The following is a 22,011-nucleotide window of genomic DNA, read 5'->3' on the forward strand; positions in this document are numbered from 1 at the left end:
CATCAGGCCGGGATCTATCTTCCAGCCCATCAAGTGGCAGAGTCGTGATCACTTCAATATCATCACATTCCTTTTTCTTATAGACAGGAATGGTCTTATGTGGTGTGTTTCCTGGGAACTGCCCCCAGCCCGTGCTGTCCCCCAAACCAAGACTGCACATGTGGGACAGGGCTGCTGGGTGCAACTAAAGCCCAGCTGGTGAGGTGCAGGCTGTTAAACAGCATGGTTGTTCATTTACCAGAGCACAGACCTAACAGAGCTGCTGTTTAACAGCCTGGCTCTGCTTAGTGTATTATTTTTGATGTAGCCCAAGTACTACGTCCCCATAAGCATTTGAATGTCTTTCTGATTTGGGTTCTCCTATTGCCAGCAACAGCCAGTGCCTGATGCTTCACAGATAATTATAATCCTCTTCCTGATTACACCTGGAAGGAAACTTCTTCCTAAGCACTGATGGTGAAAAATCTGTACTTTTCCAGCCTACAGAGAAATGCAATTTCTACTTAGTGAAAATGCAACTTCTATTCTGACTCATGTAAATACTTCTCTTTAGAGCATCTTGAACTCCTTGTCTTGTTAGGGTACTTTTGTAGCAGTTAAGTCATCCTCTTAAGGCAAAGTTGTTCAGGGATTTGAATGAATCTGATCATACTGCTAGGGTTTAATGCTGTCATTATTAAGTTTCTGTGTGTTCTGGTAGGTCTACCTTAACAGTGATTAAAGATGAGTAAGGAACATAAAGGATTTCTTTAGTCTTACTTTAAAGCCTTTTTTTTTTTTTTTTGCTATTTAACTGCACTTTGATCTATTAGAGTTTTGGTTGCTTATAAACGTAAACTCCTGAGGTATGTTGTGTTTCCTTATTCATCATTTGTTTTTCTGGACAGCCTGTCCTTACTACTGATTACCTGCATGTTGCCTGACTGTTTTCCTTTTGAAATCCAAGAGGAAAAATGCTGTAACAAACAAATAAGCACGTAAACATCCTGTAAGTGCTTGGAAGTTAACAAGGAAATGAGTAATAGCCAGCATGGATTTGTCAAGAACAAATTATATCAGACTAATCTATTTTTTTTTCTACGACCGTGTAATAGGCTGTTTGGATTGGGGAGAATCAATAGATGTCACGAGTCCTGACATTAGGATGTTCTGACATTCCTGCAGATGAGCAGGGGAACATGCTCTGGATGTGAAATGTCATGTGGTTGGTTTTGTGTTCTCAGTGCATAGTTCTCCATGGGTCACTGTCAAAGTGGAAATAAGTAGTAGTGAGGCATTGTCACGGTCTGTTATGACTCTGGGCATACTCAATATTCTCATTAACAGCTAATTGATAAAAGAAGAAGGATGTGTATTACACTTGCAGATAATAGTAAACAGGGAGAGACTGAAAGGTGTGAGGTAGTTCTAGGTCCTAGGGAAACTTCCACTGGAGTGACTGTATGTAGCTCAGGGTACTGTATTTCAAGGAAGATGTGTGCAGCTGTAGTTGGAAAGGAATAAGAATGACCAGTGGCCTGTGAAGAAAGGTTGAAAGAGCTGTGGTTGTTTAGTCCAGAGAAAAACCAAGAGAAAAGGCAAGTCTTAAGTATACAGAAAGCTCCCATAAAGAGGAAGGGAATAATTTGTTCTCTTTGTCTGTAGCGTGTAAGATGGGAAATAATGGACTTAAATTGTATCAGAGGACACCAAGGTTTGACACTGGGAAAAACTTCTATCATTCAGGGTAATTAAGCACTGGAACATGTTGCGTGGGGAAGATGCATAATCTCTTTTACTGGGTTTTTTAAAAAATGAGCTAGACAAAAATCTGTCAGGAATGATGTAGTTACAAGCTGATTTTTGCCTAAGGGCAAGGAGATGGGTTTGATGAAGTCTTGAGTCCTTCAAGCGCTATTGGCTGTAGTTCTGTGTGTCACTGCTGAATTCAGCACTTCCATATTCATTTCTAAAAGCTAGTTGAATACATAGGGAGCCTGAGTTTTCAGTCAGACCTCTCCCCTGTGCTTTTCTCTAATCCATAAAATGAAGACTAGAAGGGCTAGATCTAATTATGTTCTAGTTTAGAGGCACAAGTATTAGGGAGGTAAGAGATAAAGAACAGAAGCTTGGGTGAGAAACGTCTTGCCTTCCCAGTGACGTCCTGCCAAGTGTACTGAGTTCAGTCCTGTTATGCTCCCAAATGGCCCATCTGTAATTGCATTAGCACAAAGTATCACCATCTGAGAAGAGTTCACATGCAGAATTCATTGAATTAAAATTTAAGGCAATAAATGAGGGCTTATAATGTATTGGCAACATTATCAGTAGCAGTATTGCCAGCGTATTAGTGACTATGATGGATCGACTACTGGGGAATTCATTAAATTTACAAGAGTCTCCCCAAATGATTCCACTGGCTAAAATACTAATTGCTGCCCTTGGGAGCACTTTGGCCATTTAGTTTCCAAGCAGAGCTTACTCTGAGAACAGGATTATGCTACTGATGTTTGCTTGAATTTGGGAGTAGAGTCAATTTATGTTAGGATTTTTCAACATTAAGAATAGTTTCTGTTTGTACAAAGCTTGCTGCCATACTAAGCATAGGGCCTGTGAGAAATAATTTTATAAGTGAAAAATACATTACTTAATACAAAGTGCCCAAAAAGCATAAATATAAACAATAACCAATATTATACTTGTGTGATGAAGCTTAATCTAAAGGCTGTGTTTTTTGGGTTGTGTGGAGGATGGCAGTGATTTCTCCCAGCGCAGTCACCTTTGCTAAAAGAGGAAAATTGCTGAAACTTTAAAATGAATGTAGAGCAATCCTCTACTTTCCTTCTTAAGCTGATGGATACTTTAAGGTTGTTAATGTTGCAAAGTCAAGTGTATCTGCTTTTTTGTGAATGTGCACTGGAGAAATTCTCCAGAGATTGAGACTGTAACTCTCTTCAGCACTGTGGGTCTGTAGAATTGTTCTCAAATGAACTCAAAGTGCAGTGGGTCACAATCTGCATTTAATTTTCTTATTTGTAAATTTTTATTCTGGTTTAGACAACTGGAGATTGGTTGAAGCAGAACAGACCTTCTCCAGGTGTTGTGATTGTATCACAAATTGGTTTCTTGACTACAAAATTGAGATCTGTAATAACTTTCATGGGTCAGTAGTTGCAGAGTCGACTTCTTTAATGGAACTAGAACTATAATTCAACTGTAATGTAGAAAAGATGAAGCATATTTGGATGAGGTGACTGGTATTTTTTTGACAGACCCTTAGTGTTATACACTAAATATTAAAGAAAACAATCATAGCAATAATAGTTATCAATGGCTGAGAGAGGACAAGAAATCTAGGGCTTTTTCATCTAGATACTTCATCAACATACTTCACAGCTAAAAGACTGTGAGTCTGCCCTTGCTACCCCATCAAAAATCTCTCTCTTTTGAAACTTGCTGATGGGCTGGTTTTCTTCTGGGACCCTCAACACCGCCACCTGAATCAGTGTCTGATAGTAAGGTGAGTGCTAGAGTAGGAGAGAATAAGTTTTCTCCCACTTCTGAGTTTTGTTTCACAGCTCCAGGTAAACCCAAACACGGTGGCACTGCTAGCTGCCATAGCCTTATTGTTAGAATACGGTTTTTCAGTTGGGCTTTTCTTTTTATCTTGCACGAGATGCAATCCTGGCTTGTCAAACCTGGGAAATGATTGACTCATCTGTTGTATTGCCCTGTTCTCAGTAAATTCCAGTGCAATTCCCAATTTACCTGCCATATGGCCAATTCTTCCTAAAAATCCACCTGCATAAGAAATTTGTGCTCAAGAACACAGGAATGGAGCACATTACTTAAAAGTATGTAATCAAGCAGTGTGATCCAACCCATTAACTGGGTGACATCCTTCTCTTTTATTTGGACAGTTTCCTGGCTCTGGGGTTTTAAGTGGGAGTTGTCACTTACACTTTCTGATAATATACCTTAATTGAAATTTCATTCCTGTACCAGCAAGTGCCAGGTCACCAGATGGTTCCTGATTGTTCTGTCCACATATTCTGTGCTGGATTGCAGCAGATGTTGTTTGTGCTAATGTTACCAGGACAATTGCTTCTTTGCATATTTTTAATATACATATCTTATTGTTTAAATAATGTAAAAAGGTTTGCTTCAGTATTTATTAAACAATGTAAAGTAATAAACTTCCACAGGGAACTCTTAAAGTTGAGATTTTTTGTTGTTTTGTTTTCTAAATCATTGATAAGAGCCTAACAGCTTTTTAACCACAATAAACTAGTGGGTTCTTACTAAAAAATCTGCCGACCATCACAGGTTTATTAAAGGCAAGAAAGGATATGTAACTGCGAGGATGTGCATAAACACACATTACTTCTCAAACTCTTGCTTAGGACCTTTTGGGCTGGGAAATACACTCCCTGTGCTGTGCTTAGAAAAAGTGTGTGTCACGAGCTTGCTCCTTGCAGCGGGGCAGGCCTAGTCATGGCAGAAAAGGAGGATGAACAGGGAAGACGTTAAAGCTGCAGGCATGGTTTGGCCCCTGTTTCCCTGCCCGCCTGTGTCCTTAGAGGTCTTTTCCCTTTTGGCCATGCACATGAAGAAGCGGTAGCATGGCCTTTTCCTTGTAGCTGGTTCTGTGACTGCATGTGTGATAATGAAGCAGTAGGAGGCAACGTTGCCTGAGAGTATTCTTGTAAGAGCAGGAATCTGGACTTCTCTGAGTAGATGGTGAGAGGGAACTTTCATGCAGAAGTGGACAGAACTATTTAGGTCTCTTCAGGAGTAACAAGTGTGATACTGAATGACAGAACCAGCTGCCTACTTAGACATAGGAACTGAGGTCAAACACAAAGACAGCTTTTGGAAAATAGAGTAATAATAGATGATACGGTGCCTGAAGGACTTCCTGACCACTTGCAGGCCTGAGAACGGGAGGTTTCCTGGGTGATGCAGGTGAGCAACTCATTTGCATCAAGAGACATTTTTGCACTTACCCTCCAGATGTGCCTAAAAGTCTTGTTGATGTTCCCCAACAGCTGTCAGGAAGATGATGGAAAGAACAAGTAATCTCTGTCACCACTGGTGGCTTTATAGCAGTTTCTAAGCTGCAAGTGACAGGGCTTTCCTCTTTGCTGCTTCTGTTATTTTTGCTTTACTCTGTTACAGTCTTTAATTGGGATGGCAAAGGGTGTTTAGTGGTGCATGTGTTTCTATGTGTACTGCTTATTTTTAACTCTTTGTCCAGAACAGCTCCCAAACTGAAAAGAAAGAGAAAAGATCAGCAAGTTGTGGTGTTTTGTGCAGGGATGGGCTATTACTCATTTTAAGAGTCCAACCCAAGATATAATTTCTGATATAGAGTAATTTTTATCCAGAGTATCTTAAAAGACAATCTCTTCCTTGTGCAATTGGAAGGTAATAGAGAGAGCAGTTGAGATGATATGTAAGTTAGCCGGGGGAGAAGCAAATAAACTAGGGTCCCTCCAAGAGAGACTAGTTCCTAAAACTTACTCTCTCCTTCCTGTTCTTGTCTGTTTTCATTTTAATGTTCTGCAGGTCAAATTGCAAGGCCTGTGGGGCTGTCCCAGAAAGACATACTTTCTTTGACCTGGAGTGCAGAGAGCAAACTCCTGTTGTTAGTATTGCATCAGTACAGCTTTATTCTGCTTTATGCTGTATATCTGATCCATAACTTTGGTATTTACTCCAGTTGTGGAACCGTTGGCAGGCCTGTGTGAGATGGCTCCAGTAAAAGCAGGACTGCTGGGATCTACACTATTGTTAAACTCAAGCCAAAACAAAACACATATCATCTTCACAGTTCTTCCTATTGAGATCAGAAGTAGAAGTAATAAATACAGTGAAGAAAGCTGTTCTCAAATTATTTGGGATGTTAAATGGAATGGGAAAATGCTTCAAAATATTTCTCAAATGGGTTCTGTAAACATTCCTTAAATAGCTTTCTTGTGCCTAGGTTTGGTGTGTGTTTAAGAAGACAGGGGCACTTTCTAGAAAGTTGTCTTCCCTTTGGTTTGTTAGAAATCTCATAGAGGCTGAGGAAACAGAACTTCAGTTCCATTTTAAGTCTTCAAAAGAAGCAAATAAAGTTTCAGAGGAACATCTGGAACTTAGCCCCCAACTTTTCATCAAACTTCTCTAAGTTTGCCCATGACTCATTGTTCTGGACATCTGCTGATGCCAGCAGCAGACAAGGGTCGTTTCTTTGGCTGACTCCTGTACTGCTATAGGGTTTCAGAAAAACAGAAAGCAAATTTCTGTTAGGACTCTATTGCTATTAGTGCTTTCCTGAATGCAGCTCTTGACTGTATCAACCCAAACTAAATTCAGACAGCATGTGTGAAATTTGACAGCATTTAATCAACAGCTAAAAATTTGGAAAAAGGATGCAACTAAAAAGTGGTGTTGTAACAGTGATGAATACCATGGAAGCAGTAGGTTAGTGAATCTGCTGCTCTCATTGAAAATGAACCAAATTTCCTGTTGATAAAAGGTTTTGATAACGGTGAATTGGCTCCAATATTTTGTTATTAAAAATGGGTTTATAGGGAATGTACTGAAGTACCTTGCTTTCTGGGGTCTTGCCTTTCTGTTGAAGGACCCTGAACAACTGGTTAGATGCTTGTTTTGAAGAAACCCTATGCATCTATTCCACTTTACAAATAAAACTGCACAATGCTCGGAGGGCTGTAAAGTAGCATTACAGGAGCAGTAGGAGATGAGAGACCTGCAACAATCAAAAGGCTGCTAATTGTGTTTCAGAACAGTACAGTGATGGCTATGAATCAGAAACCAGATTTTCTTACATACAGTCATTCTATTGCTGAGTCCTGTAAGAGTTATGGATAAGAAAATTAAAACCACATCCCATGGTATATCAGAGCTTCCCTTATATTGTGTTCTAGGTTAACAGGGTTTGACCATGTTTCCTGAAGAGTTTCCTTCACTACATATGCCATTAAATTTTGATCAGCATTATTATTAGTATAGTTGTATCCCAGTGTTGACACCAGCAGTCAGGAGTAAGCAGATAAGATGTTAAGGACTGCAATGTATAGAAGGTCAGACCATGATCTGGTGGTTTCTGTCCTAAATTCTATGTCTGGCATGTTCCTGTGGACAAGAACTCTAAGCAACACAGCTACCCACAGGCAGAAAGAGCAGGACTGACATGAAGGAAGGAAACACAGATGTACAGCAATTTCCCAATTTTTAATTTATTTTTTGAGAATGGAAGAAATTAGAGTTACATAGAAATGGGCACAGAGTAGGAAACTAAGGTGCATGGAAGCAGGAAGGAGCCATGCAGAGCCCAGCAGACAATGTACAGAGCTTCAGTTTGATACCAAAGATGAGAACAAGCCAGTGAAGGTGTCTGAGAAGTGTTTGGAGATTTTTTTGAATGATAAGTATGGGCAAGCTGAGTTCTAGAGATGACATGAAATATGTAATGAGGAGAAGCTGGAACAGGCAAGGCATCAAGGTGAAAAGAACAACAGGGATTGGGAGGGTGGGGGAGTCGCTGAAAAAAGGTTCTGGAGATACTGTGAGGAATAACAGGCAGGGCTGTGTGGTGGCATTGAAATTTAGGGGAGAGTCAAAGGTTATGTACTCCTAGTACATAAGTGTAAGGGACAGGAAAAATACTGAATCCGCCAACAGTTAAAGACAAGAGAAAAAGGGCTGGAATTTCCTTGACACCAAGGGAGTTTCTTTCAATCATGATACCACTAAACTTTCCAAATGGCTCTGAAAATATTTGTTGAAGCATGACTTATCTTCTTTCAAAAACATTTTTGCATTCCAAAAGATAATACTGTTAGAGCCCTCTGCATGGGTTTTCATTCTGCAACCTTTTTTTGGGGTGACTAATTCCCATGGAATTTCAGGGGATTTGACCACGTAAATACCTTTACTTCCTTTAGAAAACCTGCTACCTTCTGTTAATGGATACATAGAGAACCAAATTCTTACCTGATTTAGCTCAGATAATGCAATGTATGAAGGAAATCTACTAGGCTATCACCCAAAATGTTTGAAAAATGTCTATGATTAAAATAAACACATATAAAAGACATATGAAGTTTTTTTATTTAACATTGTAGGGGTTTTGCTTGTTTGTTTGTTTTTTACTAACTATACCTGAATCAATCTTTAAATGTTAATTTAGTTAGGAGTAACATATATCTGAGATGTTATATAAACATTTTCTCTCCTGAGCCATGTTATTTTAAACAATTGGTAAGTGAAATCACTTGCAGAGGTCTCTGCAGAACTGAAGATTAATACTGTTTTCTCCAGCATGAGACATTCAAATTCATCCTCTAGAAACCAATAGAGAACACTGACTATCCTTCTGGGAAAATGCAAGCAATTCCATAAAGTCAGCGGAGGTTTACATTACAATTGTCATATGAAACTCAGACAAATGAAATCATAAAAGCCAAAGCAAAACAAAAATGGTTTAATACAGGTGAATGTCAATGCAGAATGAGAAAAGGCAATGAAGCTGCAGCTCATCTGAGTGGCTTCAACATAACAGAACTGCATACATACAAAGAATTTAAAATGAGGGAGGAATCTGAATGTGAACAAAACTGAAATTAAAATCAAACAGTATACTGACTAAAAGGGAGGCTGGAAAATGCAAGCAGCTAGCTGGTAGCAAACATTAGTTATGGTAGATGTGATGATGTCCTAGGAGGAGCGGCTGAGGACTTGGGGTTTGTCTGGTTTGGAGAGAAGGAGGCTGAGGGGCGACCTCACTGCTCTCTCCAGCTTCCTGAGGAGGGGAAGTGGAGAGGGAGGTGCTGATCTCTTCTCCCTGGTACCCAGTGCCAGGACGCGTGGCAATGGCTCAAAGCTGCATCCGTCATGGAAGGTTCAGACTTGGCATGAGGAAACATTTCTTTACCAAGAGGGTGGTCAAAGCCTGGAACAGGCTTCCTGGAGAGGTGGTCAATGCCCCATGCCTGTCAGTGTTTAAGAGGCATCTGGACAATGCCCTTAAGTGCCACGCTTTAACTTTTGGTGAGCCTGAAGTGGTTAGGCAGTTGGACTAGGTGATCGATGTAGGTCCCTTCCAACTCTTCTCTTTTCTCCCCTCCCCTCTCCTCTCCTCTCCTTCTCCCCTCCCCTCCTGATCTGCTATTTTGAGAAATGTTGCTAATATCCAAAATGTAAGCAACCACAAATGTCGAGAATTTTCTACTCTCATGATTTTATTTAAGATTCACTGTGTTACAGAGGAAAGGCTCTCTCCATGAAGACTCCAACTCCTTGAATCTTGTTGTGAGATATGAACAGCAGTTTCCCCTTTCTTGAAGTTGAGAGCCCTCCTATCTTCTGGAGCAGCTCAAAAATGCAAACACTTCAAGAGGAAAAGGCAATTCCATGTTTATTTTGCCTTATTTTGCTTTTACTTTTACCTTATTTTGATTATTTTGCTTATTTTGCTTTTTATGTAGCTTTTTATTTTGCCTTATTTTATGTTATTTTGCCTTATTTTCCTTTTATTTTGCCTTCTTATGCCATCTTTTGCTTTCATTTTATTTTCCCTATTTACCTTATTTTGCCCTGGTTTGCCCTATTTTGCCTTATTTTCCTTTATTTTGCATTCTATTTTGCTTTATTTTGCTTTTTATTTTGCTTTTCTGGCCTTATTTTGTACTTATTTAGCCTTTTTAGCCTTATTTTGCTTTTTATTTTGCCTTCTTTTGCCGCCTTCTGCCTTCTTCTGCCTTCCTTTGCCTATCTTGGCCTTCCTTTGCCTTCTTTTGCTTTTTATTTTGCCTTTTTTTAGCATTATTCAGCCTTATTTAGCCTTTTTTAGCCGTATTTTGCCTTATTTTGCCTTATTGCCTTCTTTTGCCCTCTTTTGCTTTTTATTTTGCCGCATTTTGCCCTATTTTGCCGTAGTTTGCCTTAGTTCTATGTATTTTGCTTTTTATTTTGCCCTATTTTGCCTTCTTTTGCTTTTTATTTTGCTTCTAATTTTGCCTTATTTTGCTTCATTTTGCTTTTTATTTTGCCTTCTTCTTCTTCTGCCTTCTGTCTTCTGCCTTCTTCTGCCTTTTTCAACCTTCCTTTGCCTTCCTTTGCTTTTTATTTTGCATTTGTTTGCATTAGCTTGCGTTAGTTTTCATTAGTTTCTCTTACTTTATTTTTCCCTTATTTTGTCTCATTTTGCCTTTTATTTTGCTTTATTTAGGATTATTTTGCTTTGTTTTGCTTTGTTTTACTTTATTTAGCGTTATTTAGTTTTATTTAGCCTTATTTTGCATTTTTTAGCCTTACTTTCCTTCTTTTGCCTTCTTTTGCCTTTTATTTTGCCTAAGTTTGCATTTTGCCTTCTTTTGCCTTCCTTTGCTTTTTATTTTGCCTTCTTTTGCCTTATTTGCTTACTATTTTGCCCTATTTTGCCCTATTTTGCCCTATTTTGCCTTATTTTGCCTTATTTTCCTTTTTATCTTGCAATGGGCAAGAGAGCCAGGGCACAAGCGGCGCCTTGGAGGCGCAAGAGCAGCAGGCAAGAACATAGCCGAAGGGGCCCAGAGGAGCTGTGGCAAGGGGCTGTGCTCGGTGCTACGGAGGAAAAGCAGCAACCCCCGGGGCCACCCTGGGGGCTGCCCTGGGCGTCTAGAGAGCCCCCCGGACGCGGGGCACGAGGGCCGCCTGTGTGGAGCAGCAGCAGCAGGCACCTAGCCAAAAGGGCCCAAAGGAGCCCTGGCAAGGGGCCCATGCTCAGTGCTGCAGAGGAAGGCAAAAAAACCCCAGGGATACTTGGCTAGCCACCGTGGGGGGAAAAAAAAGCCTTCCTCCCCCCAGCTGCAGGGCACGAGAGGCCATCTTCGTGGTGCACGAGCAGCAGGCATTAACCCAGGCTAAAGGGACCAGAGGAGCCCTGACACTTAAGTGGTCATGCTCAAATGCTGCAGAGGAAGGCAAAAACCCCCGGGGACCAGTGCCAATGTGCCCTGGGGGAAAATTCCTTCCTGACCCCAGCGCTGGCAATCGGCTATTCCCTGAGCATGTGAGCAAGACCTGCCTCCTTGTCCCACAGCCTGGTCACGCCTCCCAGGAGGATGCCCAAGCCCTATTCTCCCTCCACCTGGGAGCCATCTCAGGGGCTTCTGAGAGTGGCCAAAGGCCCCCAGCCTGATCGATCTCTGGGGCAAGAATCCTTCTCGTGCCTGGCAGGGCACCAGGGGCTGCTCCAAAGCACTGGGACCACTGGCAACATCTCTGCATCCCATTTCTTACGGCTGGTGCCCGTGGCTCTGCAGGGGATGAGGACGGTGAGCTCTGCAGTGCTCCTCAAGGCGGCATTCCCTTGGTCTGGCCACTGCTCTCCAGCTGAAAAGGCCTGATAGCCTCGGGCACCTCCAGGTGGTGGTGCTGCTTCTCATCTCCAGCAGCCTCCTGCAGCTTCCTCTGGTCTTCCTCCCTCAGCCCCCTCCAAGTAATTCCAGCAGCTCCTCAAGGACTTCCTCTCGTATGTCTTCGGGCTCCTGCCTGCTGCTGGGCCAGATCTAGTAGCAGGACATGGGAGGATGCTCCCTTTTATACTTCCCCGGGGCATTGTGACTGCTGCGTTGCCAGGTGGTGGCATTGTGACATGGGGGTGAAGGAGATCCCATGCGCAGCCCCGCCCACCACCCCTCCTCCCAGCATCCTTCAGAGGAAGCCTTTGGGCTGCTGGCCCCAAACAGTCCCTGTGTCCAGGAGGCCCAGGGGGCTGCCCCTGCCCTTGGTGGCCACGCACTAGGCATAGCTGCTGGGCATCCCTGTAAATTCCTCTGCACCTCCAGACTGTGTAAAGGAGGGCACCTACACCATAGACATTCATTTGCTTGTGGGGATGCCCGAGGTGAAAGAAAAGCTTTTGGTTCCCTCTGCATGAACTTTGCAGAGACGTAGAGAGCATGCAGCATTTCCTCACTATTCCTTACCAATGCCCAAGGGACATGTGCTACTAACCCTGCTTACGGTGAGGTCGTCCTCTTGGAAGAAGTCCCAAATTGTTCTCTGCTCTTGACCGCCTTTTTCCTTGCACTTCAGTATGATATCCTTGAAAGTGATAACAGCCTTCTCAGCCTTTCCCTTGCTCCTGCTAGTCATCGTCTTCTGTAGGCCCTCCATGGCCCTAATTCGCCCTTTGTTCGCCTTCATCCCAGACGGAATTGGTCTTTCTTGAACCTGAGGAATGAGAAATGTCCCTAGTGGTACAGGTGACTTCTCACCAGGGCTTTGCACAATGCTTGCCTTTCCTATGGAAATATCTTGCCTGACACACAGTTATCCCATTTGTAGCTCATAGCCATGCTCTGATCTCCTCATGCCTCCAGGAACTTTTGCCTACTCCCATATTTCCAAACTGAGGCAGAAACTGATGGCACTCCACCTGATGTTCTGTTAACTGCAGTTCTTCATGAATGGTTTATTGATGTAGGGGCTGTTTCTTCTGTCAGACCTTCAGCTGGTATGCAGTATGGGTGCCATAGAAACGCACCATGGGATACAGCTTTTTCTGCTTCATGGATGCCAAGAAATCCCGAATGTGATGTGGACAATGAATGTATCTTTTGGAGAAGGCAGGAAGCCTACTTATCGTGAACCACGGTTTTCTGCAACCTAAATTCAAAACACCTGACCATGACCTTCACTGTTTCATACACTTGATGGCATCAAAGCATGAAGGGTGGAGCCTGAGCGATGTGTTAATGAGGCTTCACCCATCCGTAGCCTGCTGGAGTCCAGCTCCACGCAGTCACGACCAGCAGACGCAGCCCTGCACCGGCCGGATAACTGCGTGGGCTCTGAGCATGAAGCTGGTGGTGTCCGTCCAGTCACATTCAAAATGGGTGTCTGCCTCGTGGGAAATAAAATAACCACAGCTGGCATTAACTGAGCTTCCATTTTGGAAGTTTCCTTGGAGAAAGTGCCATGGGTTTAGGAAAGGCAGGTCCTGCCTGACCAACCTGATCTCCTTCTATGACAAAGTGACCCGCTTAGTAGATGAGGGCAGGGCTGTGGATGTAGTGCCGGTCACTAGTGGTGTTCCCCAGGGCTCAGTTCTGGGGCCGGTGCTGTTCAAATATCTTTATAGATGATCTAGACGTAGGGATTGAGTGCACCCTCAGTAAATTTGCAGATGACACCAAGCTGGGTGGGAGTGTCTGTCTGCTGGAGGGTAGGAAGGCCCTACAGAGGGATCTGGGCAGGTTAGATAGATGGGCTGAGACCAACGGCATGAGGTTCAACAAGAACAAGTGCCGGGTCTTACACTTCGGCCACAACAACCCCATGCAGCGCTACAGGCTGGGGGAAGAGTGGTTAGAAAACGGCCCGGCGGAAAGAGACCTGGGGGTGCTGATCGACAGCCGGCTAAACATGAGCCAGCAGTGTGCCCAGGTGGCCAAGAAGGCCAATGGCATCCTGGCCTCTATTAGGAATAGTGTAGCCAGCCGGTCTAGGGAAGTGATCGTCCCTCTGTACTCGGCACTGGTGAGGCCGCACCTTGAATACTGTGTCCAGTTCTGGGCCCCGCACTTCAAGAAAGATGTTGAGGTGTTGCAGCGAGTCCAGAGGAGGGCGACCAAGCTGGTGAAGGGTCTGGAGGGTCTGTCCTACGAGGAACGGCTGAGGGAGCTGGGGTTGTTTAGCCTGGAGAAGAGGAGGCTCAGAGGTGACCTTATTGCAGTCTACAACTACCTGAAGGGAGGTTGTAGCGGGGTGGGGTCAGCCTCTTCTCCCTGGCAACTAGCAACAGGACAAGAGGACATAGCCTCAAGCTGTGCCAGGGGAGGTTCTGGTTAGACATTAGGAAAAATTGCTTCACAGAAAGGGTTATTAGACATTGGAATGGGCTGCCCAGGGAGGTGGTGGAGTCACCATCCCTGGAGGTGTTTAAGAAAAGACTGGACATGGCACTTAGTGCCATGGTCTAGTCGACAGGGTGGTGTCAGGGCAATGGTTAGACTCGATGATCCCAGAGGTCTCTTCCGACCTGATTGGTTCTGTGATTCTGTGATTCTGTGATTGCCGTTAGCTCTAAATGCATGTTAAATTAAAGCCAGCATCTGTTCTCACAGAGATGGCCTCAGTCATCTTAAAAGAAAGGTTAGTTTGGAAATCAAAACTTTAGAAAAGGATTAAAGGCAGGGTTTGGGAGAGGTAGAAAAACCTGATGTCTGATAAGCACAGGCAAATGTTCACAGTCCGGGATGGTCATTCTGCAGCTCTGAATGTGCAGTGTTACATTTCACAGGAGCTGGTGAAGATCCTGCATGTAGGAGTCAACAAAACCTTTTAAGGATGTGAATATAAGATTCAATGATTTGACTTCTATCTAGACAATCAAAGCTGAGCAAGCAGTAAAGTATATTGTAGTGACAAACGCTGAGAAAAGGAAAGCAAAGTCCCAAAGATTTCCAAATAATGATTAGCATTTAACTCTGAGCAGCACTTACACAAAGAGAAACAAAATTATTACAATAGCAAGCATCATAAAATACTGGGACCTAGAAAAATGAAAGTAGTAAGAATGAGTAATTCAGTCAAAAAAATTCAATTGCACAGTTACCACAGCTGGATGTAATTTCCGAAAACTGAGGAAAAGGGCTTCCAAAATGATGAAGGGATTACAAATTATAAAATAGGTGGTAGGAACTATCATCAGAGAAATCACAAACAGAAAAGAAGCTGTGGCATCTAATCAGAGTGCCGAGAGCTGAGGAATAAAAAACGAAGTGGAGGAAACATGCCTGGATGGGATTTCTTAAAAATGTTCCTAGCCACTGCTCAGAACTACCTAACAGCAGGAAAACGTGACACAGTAGAAGAGGTAAAGTGACCCAGACTGTCAGTACTTGGTATCCTGCTCTTCCCATCACACCATCAGTTATATAGTACTGGCTATCTAAATTTATTTTAATAAATAGTATGCTGAAATAACTGTTTAAAATACAGTCATAGCAAACTTGGTTTAGGGTCATAAATTCTGAAAAGAATTAATGTGTATATCTAAGAGTTTATTTCTCAGTTTGGGACTTGTGGTGAAATATTAAGTTCAGTTTTATTGGAGCTGATTTAACCACTCTTATCTTAAGCAATAAAACTATGGTTTTGAGCACCCATCTACATTATTTCTAGAATATCATACAGATTTAAAGTAAAGTTCAGTTGCCAAAGTAACAAGTTAAAAGTAAGAAGCTAGATGGCTTTGTTTAGTGAGGAACTATAATAAACTTAGGTAATTACTTCTCACATTTGAATCACTGTAGTAAAGTTTAAAGTGTAACTAACAACAACATAAAACTTGAGTTTGAGGTAACTATAGTTTACTGCTTAATAGCATGGAGCAAGGAAATTTTTAGAGTTAACGAGTCAATGAGACCAAAACAAAAACTACAGCAAATTCCGTCAAAATACGATTATATATGAAATCTCTGAGGGCTATGGGAAATTAGGAAATAGGGAGCTTTTAGTAAATGTTTTGGGTTTGTGATACTTTGCATTGTGACTAGCCATTGGCTCTGTCAAGCACGTAACAAATCTGTAACAGAGACTGGGTGTTATGGAGATTTCTCAACCTTCAGTAACAATTGAAAGCTCTTACAAGCACAACAACGGCTGGGGACTGTTAGAAACCATTTTGGTTTTACATCAGTCTCCTGGTGTATAAGGGCCCACACTGTAATGAGTACTAGTTAATAATCTTTCCAGGAACTCTGAACAAAGAACCATGGGTTGAATGCATGTGGAAAAATGAGCTATTCTTGCGCAAAAAAGCTGAGTTTTCAAATCGGTTTTTGTATGTAGTGGACAAGATTTTGATTCTGTCTTCTCTTCTTCTAGTCTGTGAGGCAGTCCTTAGGGAACAGTTTTAGCTGAGATGTTTTCTAGGAAAGTAGTTTTCCAATGCATTGGCTTTCTTAGGAAAGAATCAGAAAAGTAGTGCAGAGCTACCAAAGAGAGCACTGACACTTCTCCTGCTACTCACTTGGACACCACAGCTCTACCACTGTGGTTTCTGCTTCTTGGATGCTTATGGGGTGTCTGAAAAACAGGCACGTATTCTGAAGTATCTATGCTACTTTTGGGAAGGCTGTGCAAGAACTGCGGGGGATATGCTACTATTATTTGCTTCTCTCAGTGTATTGCCATGTACCCTGCACAAACATAATCCATGCAATTTAGCCCTTACAATTTAGAAATGATGTCGGTATGAAAAATTGGTGTAATACTTCCATTAGAGAAATCTCTTATTAAACTTCTGACGTTAACAACTTGATCACAGGGGTACAGGATCCAAGTTACAATGACAAAATTGGCTAGCTAGTATAATGTAGTTGAGTGTAGGTTATTACAGGGTTTGTACAAAAGGGAATTTGTTGCTGCCTTTTTTTTTTTTTTTGTATTTTATACTGATAGCAAATACCTCTGTTTTCTCTGTTGGGTTGACATATAGAATCTTCTTTTCACTAGCAGGTACTTCCTGCCAATATATTGGTTTGTAAGTTTTCAGTGATACATCAGTGACACAATGTTCCTTACCATTTTTGTTGACTGAGACTTGCTGTTTGAATTTACTCTCACAACAACACAGATAATATCTGAAAAGATTATTATCCCAGAGGGCAGAAACTATCTGTTAACCTTTCCATGCAATAATAACTACCTTGAGTCTGTATTTGAAAAGACAAAACCAAACTAAAACATGTAAGCATGATGTTGACGTTCTGTTCTTCTGTAATGTCTCCTATTGTCTTTCTAGCATGCATTTTCTGTCATTTTCACCATTCTCCTGATAAAATTATAACTGTTATTACACAATAAACATTAGAAATGTTATGCCAAATAAGATTAGCTGAAAAGAGATTAGTTTCATGATTTAAACAAAAGAAATATTGTTCGTACCATATTTGCTTCTGAAAATTGAAAAGTGAAGATGGAATAGGGGATAGAAAAAGGACTGGTGATTTGCCCTTGAGTTTCAACCCATTTGGGGTTGAAAATAAACTTTATTTTAAAAATAAATTTTATTAAATAATGATTTTCAAATCACAGACTCTTAGTGGTAGCAACTCTTTCAAATAGCCACACAGTAAAAATGGTTGGGCAGCATTGTATTATAATGACAGTTTTGCCCATGAGAACTGCAAGATCTTATTCCATCAATAAAATCAGAATTACTGCCATGTATAAATGACATTCTGAATCCATGTTTATTGAAGAAGTCCTATGGCATTAGAAGAAAAAAAGAAAAGAATATATTTTGGTCTGGAATTGGAGCTGATGAAACAGAGGCACCCTAAATAACATTTAAGAATTGCTCTGGCTAGAGATTTCTTTGATATATGGGTAATTTCAGCTGCTTACTTTTAGACTAAAAATATTAGTAGTGGTGTTCTTAGAAGCCAACACCAGATACTTGAATAATCCTCACAGATGTTAGTACTTAAATAGGAGAGGTACTGTCATTCTACAAAATAACACATAGTAGGATGGAAAATAAAAAAATCTCTCCAAGATGTTGAAGTGTAAAACACAGGCTCTTGCAGTAAGTACATGGAGACTACAGTGAGAAATTAAAAAGTTGGGGAAAGAAGTCAGATGTAAATTATAAGGAAAAAGGGAGTTGGTAAGTCTGTCATTTAACCCTGAGGATAAATGTCCTAAATGATGAGATAGTTAGGAATGTAAAACAGACAAAGGAGACAAACTACTCAAAGAGAGCAGAAAGGGGGGACAAGAGAGACCTAAAAACTGAGGCAGGAATTTTGAGCTCTCTTCAGATTCAAGTCAAAGAACATCTCTGAAATTTGTAACAGGGATATGGACTCTAAAAAAACTCAGTAGTTAAACAAAACTAAGTTCAGCGATCAAACTGGAAGTCATAAAAACCAAACCAGAAATCAAAAGCAAACATCAGATGGTAGTTTAGCCATCCTAACAGAAAAGGGGATCTGGCAGGTAGTAGTTCAACCAATGGAACAGAAAAGGGGACATGGCAAATTCTTCGTTATCTCGAATCCTTAAATCATGATGTAATATGCTCGTTTGTTCCAAGTTTCTAGCCTGGGGGTGCTGACCCCCCCGCCTTCCTCAGTGTCAGAGAATGCAGTCAAGGAGTTGTGAAGCGTTGAAAATTTACTGCTCTCTTCCCTACTCTTTTCGCACCCTTAGTCTTCAAGGTCAAGTAACTTCCATGAACCTCTCAAAGCTCTCCCAGATTATATAGATTTACTATCACCAATAATTCTTAACTATTTTATAATAAGTTGTGAGAATCTGACTTCAATGAGAAGCTTCAACCCAAGAAACTAAAAGGGCTCATCTAGTTCTGGTCACTGTATTTAGTGATAGAACAATGAAACAAATACATCATTACACACATTAGCTGATAAAAGTCTGTGCTGTCACTGGATGTGACTGTATGTTTTAGGTAACTATTTGTAATGAAAATGAAGCATGGAACTATTTTCATGAGGGATAAAAACTTAATGTTCAGTTAGGAACGTTATTTTTTACTTGGCTGTTTCTGTAGTACGTTACTACTTCTACCCTGGACAAATTCTGTGGGTACTGACTGCATTTGCTGCTTCTGTCTTCATTTCTATTTTGACAGTAAGTTTATGTTTCTTCTGCTATTTGGATTACTTTTGTATTAAGATACTGACACTGAAAGTCATGCTGTAGGTACCACTTAAGAGACATTCGTTAGAGATTCAAATAGTAGTTTATTTTAAAAACCTCTTGGGTAAATTCACCAATGTATTAAAGGTGCACAATAAAGTCTTAAATTAACTTGTATATATTGCAGCTAAATGTAATAGGCCATATAAAGTTTAAATATCATATCTTAATCCAGACAGTGAAAACTTGTAATTACATTGTGTATCCCGGAAGTTTGTTTATTACAAGTTCACTGATGTCTTTGTATTGATTAGGAACACATAGTTCTCCCAGAAAATCATCCTCTTTGTCTGACATACTGTTTTCCAGGACACTAAGTTCAAGAGCAGACATGTTAGATGGCAAGTAAGAGCCAACCTGAGTTACTGAGTGTCTTTTTCCTGCAGAGGTCTGCTCCTTTCCTATACTCAGATCAGTATCAGAGCTAACTGGTTTGCTTCTCAGTGTAGATACTTGTTTAATAGGCAGATCACCCCCATTCTCTTCCTTACTGATCTGTTGGGGTTCCTGCTCTTCATCTAATAACCTTGCTTGAATGGAGGCATCATTAAGTGAATCAAGAGATTCACTAGTTTGCTTGCTGGTTTTTAAGTCACGGTTTCGCTTCAAAGACTGGACTGGAGACAAAACTGAAGGAACTGGCAGAAGATGCGAAGTACTTTCAGCTCTTTGACTTGTCTTTGAAATTCTGGACCTGCTAGATTCCAGCTCTGTATCCAACCAACCTCGCTTTGGGCTTTCAAGCGACAGAGGTTCAGGACTACTGTCAGGAGCTTCCGAGTCTCTGCCTGTACACTCAGCACTGGTGAGATCTTCTGAATAAACTGTGTTCTCAGGACTAGCAATGAAGTCATCTGAGTATATGAATTCACAGTTGTTTTCAACACTCCTGCTGAGGCTTGGTTTATCATCAGTTACAATGGACGCATCATCATGCTCCGTGGTTTTACTATGGATTACGAAGTGTAATGCTTCCTCATTACTTCCCTTTACATTAGCATCTGACGAGGAAGCTGCTGGGAGTTGAGATTTCGCATACTTTTCCTTGTGAGCTGATTTTAATACAGGTTCATCCACTAAGGGGGCTGTGGTTACTTTGCATGGATGTTCCTTGCTTACAAATTCATCATTCTTCAACAGACTTTCAATAACCTGTTTCTGCAGGTCAGGGGACACATCTCCTGTCATGGAAACGTACTCTGTGAGAGCACTGTTTTGTAATGGTGTCTCAATAGCTTTATCAAGCTGCTTATTCTGCTTTGAACTGTCTCCCTTGGTACAATGCCTGTAAGAAACCACACCCTGTTCTCCAGCATTTCTGAGCAGCTTGCTTTTGGACAAAGGGCTTCTCTCCTTCAGCATCTCCATTTGCTTTTTTCTATACTGCTCTTTCCTTTCATGAATAATCAGCTTATCAGGGTTGGTCTGCTGCAGCCGTAGCCTCACTGTTTTTGTCAGCCCGTACAACAGTTTCCTTCTGGGAGGTTTGTTTTCCTTAGTTTTGCAGTTCCTTTCAGAGCTTCTCTCTCCCTGCAGTACAGCTTTCTTAGGTCCTCTCTTAGCCCAAGACCCTGGTGAGGTGGCCTCTTGCTGGCCTTGCTTGAATTGAGGGCTGGCAGCTTGACTGCTCTCACCTGGCCCTACAGATGCCTCTGCAGGCTGGAGGACAGAGGAACAGCTGGGGGTGGGGGGCTGTGAGGCCATGCCACCACACCCCGGGGGCTGGTAGAGCCAGGCCAGATGGGGGTGGACAGCAGCAGGCGTAGCGCTGTGGGTGAGCACCGACAGCTCTGCCAGCAAGGCGCTGAGTAGTGGCAGCTGCCCCAGGGTGTTGTGGAGCTGTCGAGGGCTGGTAGGGTGCAACAGTGAGGGCCCAGCACTGGGACGTGGGGGGCTCTGGCCCTGGTCTTTCTCCTGTGGTCTCCAGGCCTCAACATGCTCCCATTTCCCCACGGCTGCTGTTGCTGCTGGCAGATGAGGCTCAGCAGGCTCGCGGCTGTAGAAGAGCACGGGAGGGCAAAAGATGTTGCCCTCCAGCTCCTCGCCCCCTTCCTCGTCCCCCTCCCCCTCCTCCTCCTCCTCACCCCCCGGCTCAGGGGAGGTGGCAGGCGGCGTGGCACCGCGGGGGCTGACGGGGCTCGGCTCCTCACCGGCCTCCAGGCTGGTGAGGCGGTAGCCCAGGACCAGCTCCCCGACGGGGCGGCCCGCCGAGTCCCGCAGCGGGAAGCAGCCGTGGCGGCGGCAGGAGGCAGGGGCCCGGGGCCGCTGCAGCAGCTCGGCGGCGTCAGGGGCCAAGGAGACGCCGCAGCTGCCGAGGAGGCGAGGGGGACCCGGGTCGAGCCCAGCGGGCAGCGCCAGGAGCAGGGCGCGGAGCGGCCGGCGGCGAAGCGCGGCGCAGAGCGAGCCCCGGCGCCAGCGGAAGAGACAGCGCTTGCCGCGGCCGAAGGGGCAGGCCCGCCCCGGCCGCAGGGGCGGCGCGGCGGCGGCGGGGTGCAGCAGGAGGGTGGGGAAGTCCAGGAGGCGCAGCGCCACGGCCGGGCGCAGCGCGGGGCCCGGCGCCGCCACCCGCACCGCCTCCACCAGCAGCTCCAGCGCGAACAGCTCCTCGGCGCCCGCCGCCGCCATGGCGGCCCCCAGCCCCCGGTCTCGCGAGAGCTGCGTGTCTGAGGGGTGCTCGGTGAGGCCGCGGCTCTCTCGCGAGAGGAGCGCGCCCGCGCCGCGGGGAGGGCGTCCCGCCGCCCCCGGGAGCCGGTACCCACCGCCGGTGGCAGCAGCAACGCGCCTCTGCAAAGCACCCCGGGAGCTGTAGTCCATGCCGGGGGGGCCTCGGCGTCCCGGGGCAGGCACGGGAACCCCTACCCGCCACCCCCCGCAGCGCGGGGGCAGCACGGGCCCTGGGAGTCCGAGGGGGTGCCTGGCCCCCGATCCCACGGGTGGGGTGATGAGCAGCGCTTCGTGGGCTCCTCTGTGCGCCCAGCGAGGGGCTCGCGGCAGCCATGTTGCGGCCTGCCATGGCCGGAGGCTGCGGTGACAGGCTGGGTGAGGGGCAGCAGACGCGGCCGGTGGAAACCAGGTGCTCCCTGGTGTCTGCTCAGAGGCGCCCCGCGTAGCGCGACAGCTGCTGCCGCTCCCCTGCCCTCAGCTCTGAAGGCAGCGGCCGAGGCCCTGGTCGTGTTTTCCCCACTGTGGATCACGAGTAACAGCTACAGGAGCGGGGCCGGGTTGACGTGCTGTGCGCCGTCAGCAGCAGTGCTTGTGGAGACAGGGAGGGACGTTAAACTGTGTTCTGCTTCTTTGCGGCCT

At 43.9% G+C, this 22,011-nt stretch overlaps 1 protein-coding gene across 1 annotated transcript; it reads right to left on the reverse strand.

Moving 5' to 3' along the window:
* Positions 1-18,784: 18,784 nt before the first annotated feature.
* MAP10 (microtubule associated protein 10) lies at positions 18,785-21,336 on the reverse strand. Its single transcript, XM_068410005.1, has one exon. The coding sequence runs from the start codon at positions 21,331-21,333 to the stop codon at positions 18,901-18,903; it is 2,433 nt and encodes an 810-aa protein (XP_068266106.1). The 5' UTR covers positions 21,334-21,336; the 3' UTR covers positions 18,785-18,900.
* Positions 21,337-22,011: the final 675 nt, after the last annotated feature.

This window comes from Nyctibius grandis, chromosome 1 (assembly GCF_013368605.1).
Source record: "Nyctibius grandis isolate bNycGra1 chromosome 1, bNycGra1.pri, whole genome shotgun sequence".
Classification (NCBI taxonomy): domain Eukaryota; kingdom Metazoa; phylum Chordata; class Aves; order Nyctibiiformes; family Nyctibiidae; genus Nyctibius; species Nyctibius grandis.

Bases quoted from the DNA above. Each gene is read 5' to 3' on its own strand.
- MAP10 (XM_068410005.1), bottom strand. From the start codon at position 21,333: ATGGCGGCGGCGGGCGCCGAGGAGCTGTTCGCGCTGGAGCTGCTGGTG.